Source organism: Pollicipes pollicipes, unplaced genomic scaffold (genome assembly GCF_011947565.3).
Source record: "Pollicipes pollicipes isolate AB1234 unplaced genomic scaffold, Ppol_2.1 Scaffold_7231;HRSCAF=8579_pilon_pilon_pilon, whole genome shotgun sequence".
NCBI lineage: Eukaryota > Metazoa > Arthropoda > Thecostraca > Pollicipedomorpha > Pollicipedidae > Pollicipes > Pollicipes pollicipes.
Window position 1 is genome coordinate 44,792,931 of NW_023597034.1, and position 17,060 is coordinate 44,809,990.

Sequence of the window (17,060 nt, forward strand, 5' to 3'; positions counted from 1 at the left end):
AGGAGCCGCCGGGCGGCCCCTCAGGGGGACCGGCGGCGAGCAGGCTGGGGTCAGGGGGACAGCCTGTCCCCTGACCCCGAGGAGGAGCCGCCGGGTGGCCCCTCAGGGGGACCGGCGGCGAGCGGGCTGGGGTCAGGGGGACCGGCGGCTCCTCAGTGTCAGACGAGTGATTCATCGGCGTGGGTGGACCTTTCGGGACTTAGTGATAGGAAGTACCCCAGTGAGGTCGTCTATCTCTGCACATGGGTGAGGCATGTCAAATTGAATTCCGCGGTCCAAAACTGCGAATATGCTTGACGTAAAAAGCTGGTCAGATGCACCGTGATCATCTACAAAGATGAAATATGGGGCTATTGTGCTGTATTTCTGGCTCCACAGAACAGCTGAGACCGACTGCCGCACCCAGCGACTCGGGCTGTTTTCAGTTGCCCCGCGTCGGCATTCTTCGGCGGCAATCTTCGGAATGGTGGGACCTTGCTGGCCTTGTTTTGCCGGCCAGTCGGGCCGTTCGTTAAGAGGAGCCGCCCGACTGTGCTCCAGGGAGCGCGCGGGCCCCTTGACCGTCCGAAATGGCGCTCCGGATCGCGCAAACACTCGCGTAATGAAGCCGCCGCCGGCCGATCTGGGCCGGAGACGGGCTGCCTCGGCCGACCGTGGACGCTGAAGCGCTGCGCCGTCGGGAATTTAGATTGACTGTGCTCGAGGACAGCCGGAACAGGTGGGGTGATTGGGGCCGCCGCCGAGGACGGCCGTGTGCTGGCGCGCGAGGTTTCGGGCATCGGTGTGTTTGCCGGTGCCGGCGGTTTGGTGTAGTGCGAAGCGCGCGACGCGTGCGAGGGCAGGGAACACAAGTCGCAAGTCCGACTCGAGCTTGCGAAGACAAGCCCGACTCGGGCTGGCATAGACAAGCCCGACTCGAACTTGCGTAGACAAGACCGACTTGAGCTTGCGTAGACAAGCCCGGCTCAATCATGCGTAGACAAGCTCGATTCAAGCTTGCGTAGTTAAGCCCGGCTCAATCTTGCATAGATAAGCCGACTCAAGCTTGCATAGACAAGCGCTCGAGTCGGGCTGAGAGCCCTGCAGGCATCTCTGTCGAAGCTCGGTGAAGACGTCCGTCGAGACATTTGGTGGCCGACCAGATAAAGTGACGTCATCGGAACGCCAGCACCGTCGAAATTGTGAGGAAAACGCATAGACAAGTGCGTCTTAACGGTGCTCCATCGCCGTGGTTGTTGGAGGTGACTCAAAACTGGACTGCATTGCAGATGCGTGGTCAGTCCAGCTGTGGAAACGTGCTAGTCCAATTGAAGAGACGCACTACCCCAATTGTAGAGTTGTTTGAACTCAATAACGATGAGCATGAGACCGCGCCGACATCATGAGCACAAATTGAAAAGCCTGAGGTACGTATTTACCGCAACGGAGTAAAACACATCATTTTTTGATGTAATTTATACTTTGTCACACCTAAAACATCTAAAAACCTAACATGAAATGTCTACAATGTTTGATGGCAGATCCCTTTAAGCTTTTACATTTATGCATATTCAACCTCATGATCGTGGACAGCGCATCGGCGGTTATATGTGATAATACCTGCAGGTGTCACATGCAAAACAGGCAGAGTCTTATAATTTCGATTGTCTAACCAGCCGCATGTGTCTCGCAGCACCCACACAAAGTGAGCTTTAGTCAATGCCTTCCATGTAGGCCTACGTCAGGATTTGGTGGTTTAAGGAATATAAAAGTGACTTCTACTTTGGTGCAGGTTGACGCCGACAACGCACAGGATTCCAAGTTTTCACGGTGAGACATACTCTTAAATATACTGTGATGAAGATAGCCAGCAAAATCAGTTTACGTGCTGGTGCTCATGTCACAAGTAGACATGCGCCGAGATAAAAAGAAATTCTGGAATCGGATTTCTTAGATTCAGCTCCAAAATGTCTTGCAATGCTGGATTTTAAAAACATATGTTGTCAAAGCATTTTCTGCGATTTTTTTTAGTTTTTGAAATATTGTCTGCAAAACCTTTCGAGATTCATGATCTATTATAAATTAAAGCAGGATCTTATACAAGCTTGTATTTGTCCATGTTTTTCTAGAAGATCCTTAAGATATATGAGTTGAGTCTAAATTTTGCGAAGAGATCTTTCAGGATTAACTTGTACCCCTGCAAAAATATTTTAGATAGATAGGAAAGCCAAGCCGAGGGATTTATAGGTATATTGATTTAGTTACTCGATTCTTACCTTTCACGACTGTTATAGCTGTTGTGAGTGCATATCTACTCCCACCATTGACATTCTGTCATCTTGCTGGTGATAAGATCGTACATCATAAGTACATACGTCTGCGAGCACAGCTTTCAGACTGTGTAATAGATACAGTACTATGACATCTGCACTTTGAAGTGATCCATTATCTTCATTAATTGCATCTGCTGACTACTGCATCCTTCAGCTTCACCCCCAATTCCCCTATTATTGCCATTCCCGCCTGTTAATTTTGAACATTAGAAGCATGTTAGGTATGCTTGGTGTATTGAACTGCTTAAGTATCCAAAAACACGTTTTTCGCTTTGAAAGCTTGAAGGAAACGGGTCCGCACCCTAGGAATGCCTAAGAACGCTGGAACATGTAAGTTAATTATATTCTTTGAAAGGAATCAATGGTATTTAATATATTTTAATAATATCCAATGATATCTAATATATTATGATGTCTGAAGATATTTGCAATGTATTTGATGGTTTTTCATCAACTTATAAATGATATTTCTTTACACATTTGAAGATATTGAAGTGAGCATCAGATGTGATGGAACAAGCCCACTTACAGCTTTTGGCATGCTTTCTTTTTGGCAAAGACTGCTCTAGACAGCACACTTCTCGGTTTAGCAAATGTGCTTCTCAATGCGTCATGGTTTGATTACGTCATCGTACCTTGCACAACTTTGATTGAGAGCCAATTGACGGTTGTTATGCTTGGAAGATCGCGCTCACGAACGCCAGATGTGAACACCTGGACACAATTATATTTTTTAGTCTTCATTGCCGCATGGATTATGGAATGGCAGGATTTGAATGGCATAAGTATGGTGACATGAATGTCCAGGTAACTCTGGAATACTCTTCTCGATATACCTTTCCCCGTTTTCGTGGGCAAGTAGCTCAGAATCTAGAGAGCCTTAGGTTTTAGGAAGGATTGGATTGCGAACAGCACCGCAGTCTTCAATATGGTGACTTTCCCTCAAAACTCCGTACAAATGTGGAACGCTCCTTTTGAAACATCTTGCCAGTAACAGCACATGTCAGCGCATACTTCTCAACAAACTGGTAACCTTTGCATCCGTCCGTGGCACCGTAGTTTCGCACCCGGAGTAACTGAATGCTGTCGCCGAACGCGGCACCGCTGTTCAAGGTATGCAGCGCGCTCAAACTCGCCAGCTGATGATGATTACATCACTGACGACCTAACTTGTCCTTCTGCATTATATTGTGATGTCACTGGTGTACCGCTTCCGCAGAAAATACTGCATTTCAATATGGAAAGTATCTTAGATTTTGTACTTTGCCGCGTTTTGAACAGAGAGAAGTTCGTCACGGTTTACAGCGGACGTGAAGCGATAGCTAGACGACAAGAATGAGGTAACTGGCCTGGATGTGGCTAAGCTGGGATTGGAAGGAACGGGGATCGGCGATCTCCTTCGTTTCCTATTGCATTTTAAATCGTGCTTCAACGAAACACAATGGAGCCAATTAGACCGTGGCTAGAGAGAAGACTGGAGGTTTGAGCAGAGCTACGAAACGCCGCAGAACGAAACAACACGAACGGACGGGACTGATGTGGGATGAAAAAAAAAACCTAAAGAGCTGTGGGAAATGATGTACGGAACCAAACGGGCATGACCATATCGGTCTGGATAAGACGGTACGAGGCTGGTCGATGAACCGTAATCAACCATATGGAAGACCCCAAGGTACCAGATCGTGCTAGAAGGGAACTGAATGGACCGGATTGAAAAGACAACGCTGGAGTCGTCGAATCAACCATCAGTCACACGGGGACCATCGTATGAAAGCCCATTCAGGTCTGGTCCACTGCGGTCCTCGCATGAAAGTCGGTCTTTTGTACTATTCCTGGCAGTCGTATCTCTTCTGTGTAGATCAGTATTTTGAGTTTCATTCCGATTGATCCGATCCGCTCAAGTTCCGTCCAGTTAGTGCCGTCAGGCCCATCCATTAAATTTTTCTAGTGCATTTCAGTCTTTTGGTTCCTTAGTCCCGTCCGTTTTAGTACATTTTAGCTCAGTTCAATCTGATCATTCGTCCATTTTATTCCTCACCATCCTCGGTCTGAAAACGTCCAGTCCAGTCGGATCCAGCTCAATCGGATCCAGTCCTGTCCAGTCCAGGTCGTTATGGGTACCTCCGATGCGGAGGCTCCAGTCCACATGGAGTCCAGTCCACGACAAATACCGAAAGGTGCAAATCGTTATATAAGCTATCATCTCAAGCTGCTATCTGTGTTTGTTGTTTTGAATTGTGCCTTCAATTGACGTTTTTTGGAATGCTGACACTGAATCTAACACGCGCGATACAAATCAGTGAATTCGTTTTGTTATTCATAATCAATTCATCGTTTTGTTATTTCTGATGTTATTTCTTATTAGGGGCATATGTACTGGACAAAAGCAGGCGAGGATCACTGTCATTCCCAGCCTGGAGCTCCAAGGTTCGACATGGTCTCGAGCCATGATAATGAAGGCAGTGAACACGTCAACAACCGGTGCGATATCACTCAATCGTGTTGGGTTACTTACCCGACTTACACGTTTCTCGCTGTGCGTCAGGTTCACACACGGTGCACGCATTGGTTGCTGAAAGGTAGATCGGTTTTCCTAGCAATGCTGTCGGACGTTGTCAACATGCCATGCGTAGCCAATTGGGCCTATTTGGCGGCGGCTCGCGGCCGGTCATCGTAAGCTGGCGCTCGCCGACGGCCTGGTGCTCCGGCCCGCAGGCGCTGCATCAGACTAATGTCATAATATAGCGGCCGAGACCCCGAGGACCGCCTGCAGGCCACGGGGAAATTACCCGGCTAATGTTGGATGTGATTGATCCTGACGGAAATCGCTGCTGATATCCAAGGCAGATGAAATGGCTCGACAACGTCGGGGCTCGCGGAGCGGCGGTCCCTTTTGTGATGTAAGTGGTACTTGACGGGTGAATAGGCCGCATTTTGAGACCGTGCGTGCGTCACATTGACAGAGGGGCGCCTATGTGGGACCCGATCCGGTTTGCACATGGTTCTGGTATCTATAGTCTAATGTGTCGTTTACTGGGCCGCTGACAATGGGGCTGAGATACCCCCACATGGCATTCTTGCGCCCAAAACACTCGACAGCGTATAGGTGAAGTGCGCCAAGATGAAATCTCGAGAACCCAAGCCGGCGGGCAAAGCCCTGAAACTGTACGGTCTTTTTTGTCCGCAGGGAGGAGAGAGGGTGGAGCACGGATGGTGCTAACGGGCGTTCTCCGCTCCCAACTGCCAGCGCCGCTGGTTAAGAGTATTTGCACTCATATGTTTCACACTTCGAACGAAAAGATTCCCCCACATTTCTTTCACACAGCGTTTAGACCGTCGACAGGATACAAATAGAGACCGACGTCATCAAATATGGATGGTCCCGGCTGGCCCTCGGAAGATGCTGGAGCAGTTATGGTACAGTTCCTCGGGGACACTTAAGGAGTACTGTGCCATTCGTTTGGGGGAGGTCTAGTTTTATATGCTCGTCTGCAGCCCGATTGAGATCGACGGTAGGGGGTCACGGCGAGTCTCTGGACCGCGGACGTACGCCTCTGGGAAACAGCGACCTCAAATCAGAGGCGCGTACACAGCCCCTGAAAAGCGGCCAGCTAGTCACGGCCAACATACAAGCCGCTTAACGCATGCACACTGGCCCGGGCGGCCAGTTGCACACCCTTCGCTCGGGTAGGACCTTGCCCTTCGCTTCGCAGCAACCTTTCAAGGTACATCTAAGTTTGTTATATCAAACTATCCGCTATTTCATTTTTTACATTTACGCAAAATTTGGCCTGGCTACGCTGCACCGTTCGGAAACCATTTTGGAAAAGCCTTCGGGGGGGGGGGGGGGAACTGACTCCCACCCGGGCGCCTGTTAACTCACGCGATCGGTGCACGTTGGGAGTGGTGGTGTGTGCTTTGCCCCCCCCCCCCCCCCCCCCAATAAGAGTCGTTACATTTCATAAGGCATGTTAGCAGACCAGTGCGAAATCGATATGCTTCATGGTACATATTCGATCGCGAAAGCGATATGCTTCATGGTACAGGTAAAGTAAGTCTGCAGCAAATAATCCTCACAAGAAGTACAAAATACAAAACCGTCGTAACGGTGCGCAATCCGAAAAGATGCACAGAACGCAGTCCAGGCGATAACACCGTGGCGTAAGCTTCCGTTCGGTGTTCCACTCCCCTCTTCCGGCGTTGCAGAGAGCTGTTCGGGCCGCGCTGCCCCACGCCATCACCAGTGGTGTAAACCGGCGGCGCGGACGCCCTCTGTTTCCACGCAGACTTCCGGGTCAGACCAGCTGCAGTTGGTGCAATATCGCCAGCTGAGTGGACTGACGCTGTCCCTTTAAGTTATGTCCTGCTCAGTGCAGTTAAATCACGGAGATCTCATTTCTAGCCAAACACTTTTCAACTTTGCAGAATGAATGACCCCCACGACCTTCATATAAGTGCCGTTCACAATTTGTAAAAGGCAATAAACTGAAATTAGTGTGCCTGAAATAGGACACGAATTACCAATCTGCATATGATTGCGCAGCTGCTGGTATGCTCAACACAACTAGGGAGTATCGGTGCCATTGCACACAACTAGGGAGTCTGGGTGTCATTGCAGGTCAGCAGAAACGGGTGAATAGCATACGCATCGTGGTCAGAACTTTTCATCCAGTGTAGGGCGTCATGGCGAAGCAGCCACCAGGTTCAGAGTCAGGTGAAGGTTTACAACCTTTTCCTCTCATACCGCTTCGTAAGGAGCGCTACATTTGGCCACAATAAAAAGCATGCATTTAGCAGTAACATACAGCCAGACCTCCACCTGCTGGTTCGCAGATCAAATCCTTGAAGATGATGGTCATGATTCAGCCCTGAAACAGAGAGGATCACGGTAAAACACGGCACATTGTAGTTGATCATAGTAAAACTTACTGCATCAAGTTAGCTCACACCGGATCCTACAGAAACGTCTGAGAACAGGTTACAGACAACTGAACCCAACTGAACCTGATGATTATATACACAAACCGAGTACTATACATGCATATATATATATATATATATATATATATATATATATATATATATGTGTGTGTATGTATGTATATTCATATTGCGACTGCAAGACTGTGGGCGGCAGCCAATCAAGCAAACCAGACAGAGACAAACTGAGCAAGATGCTATCATACTTGATCAGAATGATCCGACAATGAATTTTTTGATAAACAGATTACATTGACAAACTGATATGAATGCGTGACACTCATATATGCTGCTATGGAAAACCAAAGCTGTCATTTTTTCCAAGCCAACTAGAATGACTAAATGCCTTCCGGAGAGGGAGGCGACCAATGTATTAAGCATCCCTCTAAGGATCTCCGAAAAGACTAAAGGACCCGCCCGTGCCGTCATGATGGCAGCCGGTGGGCGCCTGGCACTGCGACGGAACGGCCCTGCGGGTCTTGATTGGAACGATCATCAGCTTTTCGCAGATGAGGAGAAAATGTACTACAAAACGATTCATGGCTTGTTCGTCCATGCCCCATGAACTTAAAAAAGCTTAGAGTGCCGCTTTCTAGCCGCATGCTTATATATTAATGCATGTAAAAACCAGCAAACGTAGAGAATATCTGCTGGAAAGCTACCAAATGATACTTTTTTGGTCGGCTGCTAGGCCCGCGAAGTACCAAACCCAAATAACATACGCCGCTGCAGGTGTGCGGCGGGGTAAATGATGATGAAATTAGGATTTAAGAGCGCGTCGGCCAGCGTCGGGATGGTAGCATAGCCGTAATAGTTATTGAAGAGAGCTCGAAGATCAGAAGGCAACGATGATGGGCAATGGTGAGCGCATTTCACATGGTCAAACTTCAAGCGTACGGCTCTGGTCAGGTTACCCCACCAGATCCCCTGAAGTTGAAAGGCGTTCTTTCTATCCTGTCTGGTGAGAAACAGCGTAGAGCAAAGATACAAAATAGCACATAGTGACTATTATATGGCCTATAAAAAGACAAACCTGCGCAGACTACGGGTGCTATAGGTGTAGTTTCACAACGTTGGTTGGGTGAGGATATTCAACAGTAAATATAGGCGCAATTGCCCCCCAAATTACGCGAACGAATAGCTCTCTCCACGGGTTTGCTCCACGCTCTTCTGAAACTTCACTGGGCGGAAGCACCATTGGGGGCGGGGGTATAGTTTTGCGCTGCGTGGTTGCATGCTGCACCTCTTCCTGCCCCGCGTCTGCTGTAGATCGGCGACCTGGCGTTGCTGTGAATCCAGCGGTGCCCGTGGAATGGCCGGCGTGGGCATTACAGCTGAAAACACACGCTAGACCTCATGTGTATTACATTTGCGTTTGTATTTGAGTGTGCTTAGTACGCCCCACAAAACGTCATTCGTGATGACAGTCAATGTGGAGATATTCGTGATGACACTTAATGCAGCTAAATTGGCTGGGGAAGCTGTGTGGTATTCGTACTGTGTTCATCTTCAACAGTCAGGAAGAGGGCAGACTCTTGAGGGTGGCAACAGCTCGAAATTTCTAGTACCGCTGATCTAATCAATATTTAGCGCTAAGACGTCATTTAACTAGCATATTTTGTTATATTGAAGGTTGTTGAGTATACGTTCGAATTTTTAACTCGTAATGACTTGAACTCATTATTTTTAAAATAACTATTTTGCGGATCCTTGACTCTCGTCCTGCTCCTGTTTAGTTTCGCTGATATATCGACAGCACCAGAGGCAGCACCACGAGTTTTAAGATGAGAGCAGGGTTTTTCATGGGACCTCCTCACAGGGGGCCTCCTGTCGTTTTCGACGGGAGGGACACCGAGGACATGTGTCCCTTTATCGTATTGTTACATGTACCATATTGCAGCAGATAAACGTCGACAGTTAAAACAAAATAGAAGGGTGATTAACCTCATTATACAGCAAAGGGTCTCGCTAACCTAAAGCAGGGCCTCCTATGCCGAAAAAGGCCTTTCGATATAAAGAGAGTAATGTAAACTCATAATCCAGAACAGGTTCCTTACGATACACAAGCGTGTTTCCAAATCTAGCTAAGGGGGCTCATTATCCCGTAACAGGGCATTGTGACCCGGAGTCGTGGCCATCTCCCGGATGAAAAGGGCCTTCCGTCCTGGGAACTTGGCCTCCTGAATATACAACATGCCGCCTTAAACAGAAAATGGGCCTCCTAAATCAGGATAAAGGGCCTCCTAGTTTGTAGCGGGGGCTTCCCGAGTCATCAAAGGGGTTTCCTTAGTACAACATTGGGTCTCCTGATCTAGGGCATTGGCTACCGCATTCCTAAAGGTGACCCCACAAGTCAGTACCTAGAAAACGGGCCCTTTGGTGTTGCAACGGTCTTCTGAGCCCAATTCAGTATTCTTTAACTCAGTTATGGGGACCTCGTTTATCTGAATCTTGGCAATTTACGCGCACCTACCATGTTTTTAATTGAGAAAGAAACTGGCTCCCAACAACTGGAGATAAAACATACTCTTGCTCCCCTTTTCTGTCGGCAGGGAGGCGGGCAACTGCTCCCTCTGCCCCCCCCCCCCCCCCTGCTGTGCCTCCCCAGGACAGCACCTACTTTTTCACACATGTCACTTTTGTGTTTAATGCGTCTGTATTATGCGTGTCAATTTTGTGCTCACAGCAGTAGCGGCCTGAGTGCACAGTAAGACGACTTCTCTAGTTTGGTAACTTTGACGCACATTCTTCCAGGAGCGGCGTTTTTCTGTCTACAGGCACAAATGCGCTGGCGCGCACGGTCACTGATAGGCTCCTCAGCGCCGTGCACGATTCGAGTGGGGCTACAATGAACGAAAAAGTGATCACGTTTTCGGTGACAACACGCCCAGAATCAAAGCAAACCTTGTGTCCCCGAAACGTGGGGGGTGGGTGATAGAAGGCGATTGGTGTGAGCGTATTGGAAGCAACCGAGAACTGAGGCTGAAACGCATGCAAAACCGGACCTCTGTCAGGCCAGGCATCGCAAACCGACGACGAACGCGAAGATGAGGTAGATCAGGAGTGAATAGCGTGTCATCCTATCGTGCCGTGTCGTCTACCCAATCATACCTGGCAGCATGAAGATGGTTGAATGTTCGCATCTTTACTTCCAGTTAACCTCGTTTCAAGATCGAGCGGAAAAGGGCAACAATTTGAGCAAGTCGGTAGCAAACAAAGTGGGAAAACGTACCTTTTATTCGCTTATTATCATGACAGCTTGATGGGTTTAAACTGGCAAATTCCACGGTCTGGCGTGCTTAAGGCGAACAAAGAAAATGGTATGAGGCTTGCACTGGTTGGCAGCACCAACAAAATTACTCGTTCAATCTCTGGAAGTGCCCCTTGATTACTTCAACGCAATTGATGTTGATTATATTCTGCCCTGGAAAGCGCCTGTAAAAGGATTCCTGTTATTTTTAAGCATGGGCTTCCCACGGTGGTCGGACCACAGCACGGTATTGTGCCATCCCATTCGACGTTGATGTGGTTACATTGTTGACTTACCGCTCCGTTATGTAATAGACAATGGACATTGGATGCAACTTTTTGTAGACGATTATCACCAGCATTTACATCGGATATTTGGCAGACATGCCACTGGAATTAGCGCATGCGAAGGTAGACGGTCGTTGAAGCCGGCGTCCAAAGGCGGTGGAAAGGCACTGGAGATAGAGATCGAACAGAAACTAACCACATTTGCCATCTAAGAAATCTGCTGAAGACGTACCGAACTGCATGCCCTTCATGGCTTTGTGTGCTATAAACCAGGCGATTGTCCCACGCATGTAACTTCCTTCATAAATCGAAGGAGTGTGGGTAATAATTGTTTGCGTTGGTTTCAAATGATTTTTCCAAAAATTTTCAAAACTTCCCTTTATTTCGCGCATTTCTTTGTTATTCCCTATCTCTAACGAATCATTCGCCGTAAGCAGTCCTCGCGCTACAGAAGGCCATTTCACCTTTAAAAAACCTGTTTGTCCAATGATTGGCCACCCACTCACCGTGTCTCCATGTCCGTGTCTTATGCAGTTCGATCTTCTTGTTCCAGTCTGTGAATGTTCAAGCCCCAGAAGAAGAGGAAGTGACTCCCTCGCCTGAATCGACAGCCACAACTCCTGACGCGCACTTCCTACTGTCGCTAGCATGAAGTCCTCGTCTTTCTCTCTGCGCATCATGCGAAGGGTGAGTGGAAAGTGGGAAGTGGGGTGGTCACCTGCTCGGAGGAGGGCCAGGACAGGAGAGAGGAGACTCTTGTGTTTCAGTTGGGTTAGCTTAGGAATGCGAGATGCGTCGATACTACTCACCAGAGTCCTACCCTTTTCCTGATGTCACCGCGGTGCCGCGACATTGGCTCTCTGGCCTCTACATCTCTGAAATGGGACGACCGGCCTGGACTTGGTGCGGCGAGTTGAGCCACTGCCGTGTAATGTCGCTGACAACGGTGACGTTGGTGGAACACCGGATCAGAGGCATCGGCGCCGGTCGATATCTGGCGGGCCAGTGTCGTGTCGCTTTGTGACCTGACAAAGCCTTGCCGCCGCGGTCCGCTCCGCCGAACCGCAGCGCCGAGGCCGAATCACGCCGCTAGCGTCGCGGGAAATCCTCCCAATCGCCGGAGACGATAACTGGTATTTACACCGCGGCGCGTGCCACGCCTGCGCTTGAACTCCATCTGCGGCGGAAACTCTCCATCATTCAGGCTATTGTGCTCCTTCTTTTGTCAGCGCGCCAACTATTCCGGGCAGGAGGAAGAAAATGTTCTCCGGTAAATAGGCGCTGATGAGCGCAACCAGTCGCAGCTTTGATGTTTAAGATTAGCGCTTGACGCTCTGAGGATTTTGTGCCACGAAGTTTAGAAAATGAAAAGCCGTAGTAATCAGGCTAACTTTGAGCGTGGTAATGAAAGCCTGAAATTCCTCCAGCCGGGGTCTAAAATGTTTTGTTTTTACGGTGTCTGTGTCAGTGTCAGTGTAAATTTGTCTGCCTTCATTTCATTCGCATTTACCTGCTTCGTCATCACAGCATACCAGCACACAGCTTGCTTGTCCTAGCCATAACACAGCACCTACTGCACTGTTTCCGGATCGGACCGGCGATGCGCGACTGCCAAGCGTCCGCTCCGGATCGCGTCTCACGGTCACTTTACATCGTGCACACAAACGGTGGGGCGTTTACTGCCAGCGATGATTGCGTGAAGGATGTAGAGATGTCATTGTGTGTGTGAGTGCATGCGTATGCGTGTTGTGTACATATGTACGGTTTGTGTTATGTATCGTGCATTGCATGCCCGTGATCTGCATAACACTTTCATGCTATTTAGCTGCTCGCACTTTATGTTGCACAGCACCTATTCTTGACCTGCTTTCGTTTCACACCGTAATTGAGCGAAACCCCCAACTTTTTTGGCTTCAAGTCGCAGTAGGCCTATGACATGTTTCGTTGGTGGTAGTAATTTTGGGCGTCGGCACGGTCCGTTATCTCGTTATTCCGTTACACAAAGAGACTTCCATTTAACTATCAGAGTAACAAACCTACTACTTCCAAAAAAGGTAACAAACCGAGAGGCTTCCGTTAGTTTTATGTTGCATCACTCAACATCAATTTAGTCCGCTTTTCTGTAACCCTGTTATCCCGTTACTATTAGTTTTAAGGCGCGGAGAGTAGGGCAGGCTGTGTCGGATGGCAGATCTAGATGAATGATGGCGCCAAAGAAAGAAAAGCATGCTTTTTTGGCGTGTGTCAGCCAACTTCTGGAAGCAATAAGATAGGACGGATTGTGTCGTAAATGTTACAAATTTGAACTGCGGGAAAGCGTGTTGTTTTCACCTGACAGATGTACACGCACAACGGGAGGCCTGAGGCCTTGTATCCACACGGGAAAGGAGACTGTGCGTGACTGGGGCCTCTTTCTTTGTTCTGGGTGCACATACAACTAAATCTATTGTGCATGCATCAGACACGGATGAAAAAGCCCTCCACATACAATTACCAGACGTTATCTACTGTCGCCAGATCTAAAGGGATCTATCTAATGTAGGGAATTTGAAGGCCTGTTTGGGAGATAACAGGAAAATATCTCCCTACGATAGATCTAAATGGGATGAAGCGGAGCTGAGCCCACATTCAGTCCAGATTCGGTCGCGCCCAGATTTGGCAGAACAAATTGAGAGAAATTATTTTACAGATCAATATCTCGCTTAGGAAAGCGAAATCCTGTACAGCCGAAACATCTCCTGAAAGCTGCCTTTAATTCAAACCAGTCCACATGATGGTTTGATGTGGTATGTGCAAAACTGGAATGCACATCTCCAGAGGAAAAATAAAAGACAGTCTAAAAAGTCATTTCTTTGGCCCCGTCCGTAAATTTTCGTTTGAATTACGTCATTGAACCATCGACCGATGTTCATCAGCCTGGTTGCTGAATCCTATACGCTGTTGATATTAAGTAGCGTCCGGGGTTTTAAAAATACTTTAAAATGGGATTTTACTTAACTGATGGCAAACATGGCCAAATTGATGAGCATAGTTTGATGGTTTCAATTCTCACCAATGCTACGCCCTGCCAATACTACGCCTTGCTACGTACAAATAAGTTCTGAGGGTAGTAATTCACAATCAGGTAGGATATACACGGACGGGCACGCAGGTATTTGTGCGGTTAGAGCTATACCTTAACTGTCGCCCACGGCTGGCCGCGGAGGTCCCTAAGGCCTTTCTAGCACAACCTGTGAACGCCTTTGAGGACCTGTGCTGAAATTTTCGGTCGCTAAATTTTGATGTACGCGCATACATTTGGTGTAGTTAATATAGTTTGACATATATATATATATATATATATATATATATATATATATATATACATACATACATATATATACATACATATATATGTGTGTGTGTGTGTGTGTGTGTGTGTGTGTGTGTGTGTGTGTGTGTGTGTGTGTGTGTGTGTGTGTGTGTGTGTGTGTGTGTGTGTGTGTGTGTGTGTGTGTGTGTGTGTGTGTGTGTGCGCGCTGTGTGTGTGTGTGTGTGTGTGTGTGTGTGTGTGTGTGTGTGTGTGTGTGTGTGTGTGTGTGTGTGTGTGTGTGTGTGTGTGTGTGTGTGTGTGTGTGTGTGTGTGTGTGTGTGTGTGTGTGTGTGTGTGTGTGTGTGTGTGTGTGTGTATAAAATTATGCAACTTTTTTCGAGATCTTAGATTGCTTTGAAGCCCCCCCCTCCGCAATAGGACGAAGGTTACTAAAGCGACCGAACACAAAATATTAGTGGTTAAAGAACATAATTCCGCTCTTGTGAAGACAGACACAAATAAACGTACAGCCTGAAATTGGTTTCCGGAACAACCAAAAAGAGCCTGCAAACTAATTGAGCAAAAAGCGAAGCTGTGCGAAGAACAAAGTTGTGCGAAGAAGCATGCTTGTGTCTGGTGCTGTCATTTTCCTGGGCTATCGTTCATATACTATGCACGTGTCCTTACCTGGTATTGGCGACTCGATGGTGATACTGAGCTCTACTGGTCTGCACGTGCACTCGATATCGTTTGACGTGACCTCCCAGACATTTCATGAAGTCCCCCGCGGTGCAAGCCGTCTTCAGACTCCCCCACCTGTCCGACGTCCCACCCCACCTCTTATGGCCCCCGCTGCAGCAACGGCTGTTCCAGCGTCGCTGTGGGCAGAGCTCCACTCCACCAGGTGTCCCTGAAACGCACCTCTGCCGCCTGGTGAGGCCGGCCGCTCCCAGGGGAGCAACGCCGCGCCAACGATGTTGTGTTCCAGCCGAGGCACGTGCGGTCCCCCACCTGCGTCCGGTCTCCCAGCGCCGCTAACGGCTTTATGGAGGATGGCGCGCCTGTCTAATGTCCGTAAAATGGGAGGAGCCGCGCCGCGGTGCGGAGCGTCGCCGGTGCAAGCTGTGGGCGATAGGGTGGTGGTGATGGTGAGAGCTGGGTGTAATCTGTAGCGGCGCGCAGTGAAAGTCAACGACTTTGGTAGTTAGCATGTGCGAGTATTGGAAGAAAATGCACATTTACGTTATTTAAACGTACGCAGCTTTAACAGCTGTCCAAACTGCAGGGAAGTTTTTCATAGTTGCATCGGTCCAAAAAGTGATTTGGTGTGGGCTATAGCTACTACAGCTGCCGAACTGCAAGGAGGGCATGCATACTTGGATCAGTCCTGACAGTGATTTGTTTGAACCTATTCAGACATGTCTTATAGCCGGTTATGAAGATATATCCGGAGGGCTGCAATATGGTGCCATTTTAACTTGGGGTGCCAAACTTTATGAACATTTCGAATCGCATTGTATGTTATGTGTGCCACGAGCATTAATATCAGGACAAACGCACCGTGGGCTATCAGCAATTTCGTTTTTGTCATCGGTCAAAGGCATGCTGTTTGAATTAATAGCAAAATCGAAGAAGAGATTTTTGAAAAGTATTGAACCGAGCTAGGCTCTGAAATGACGCATTCAGAAGGCTTTATTTCTCACAGCATGGCTGGCCGCGACAGACTGAGCAAAAATGTAGGCTTTGGCAAACCGCAATCATCTATCGTATTGACCAAGCAATAATGTTGTTTGTACGCAAAAGTTTGCTCTCCTGAAACCAATTCGAAATATGTCTGGTATCTGCTTAGAACAGAAAAAGTAGTCAGCACCATCTATTTTTGTGTGACATTGAAACACTGCGTTTTGCATGATGGAGGTGTGGGCCATATTTAACAGACATTTACAAGCACTTTAAAGGTTTGAAACTATGGTGCTGGGATGGAAGTATTTCAGGGGCATCCCAAAATAACTAAGCAGTTACTTTTATGACCTAGGATCAGAATAGCATGCACTATATTATGGTTACATGGGGCCAACCACGTGCTCTTGCCATTGGTGACATAGCTGCAGGGCTGTGCACCAAGCAAGCGTAGCATGCCTCCGGTGCTGATAAATGGCAAGCAGGTGTATGCTGATAAACAGTAAGCAGGTACATAAATATTTAGGTGAAAATGTGTGGTGTGTGGTGTAGGGCCTTTGCAATATTCTCCCCACGATGTTCCTACTTCATGCCGTACCATATGGTGACGCGGCTTACGCCGTTTATTTTCCCTTTGCAATTACACATTTCCTACTGCAGCAAGGTTTAAGAAGAAAGAGGATGGATAAGGGGTCGCTAGCACCAGCAATTAATGAAGATAATTGCGTCACTGACAAGGTTCGTATGCCATAGCGGTAGATGCAACACGCAATACCTTAAGATGATCTTACAAATATATGCAATTATGAGATGTGGCGTGATTGTCAATAACATGACGGCACGTCAACGAGCGTGTTAAAAGGCATGAAAATCACAATCTTCATAACAGAGTTATCAGTTGAGTTTCGAATTAATCAATATATATATATATATATATATATATATATATATATATATATATATGCATGCACACACATATATATATATATATATATATATATATATATATATATACATGACAACCGTGTCAAACAGTCCAGCATTGGTCTGGCCTTCAAACCCTTCTCAGAGACATGTTCTGCGCCTGAGGAAATAGATCTTGATATATTTTTAGCCAATATTTAAACCCAAATCCAAGACCCCTGAGGATCTTTCAGAAATACCTTCAAAATCCCAAGGGCCCGGAAGATCCTCCAGCAAAATTAAAAGATTCGGATCTTAGCAGATTTCCATACAAAATTCTTAGCTTAGACCCAGAA

The 17,060-nt window shown here is 47.7% G+C and overlaps 1 protein-coding gene across 1 annotated transcript in view; it reads left to right on the plus strand.

Annotated features, from left to right (window-relative positions):
- LOC119110539 (neo-calmodulin) overlaps positions 1-17,060 on the plus strand; it is a 249,042-nt gene that overhangs the window by 42,759 nt on the left and 189,223 nt on the right. The window contains exon 2 of the mRNA XM_037234403.1: positions 11,383-11,516. Within this exon, the coding sequence (XP_037090298.1) occupies positions 11,478-11,516 (39 nt within the window). The 5' untranslated portion in view covers positions 11,383-11,477. The remainder of the gene's footprint in view (positions 1-11,382; positions 11,517-17,060) is intronic.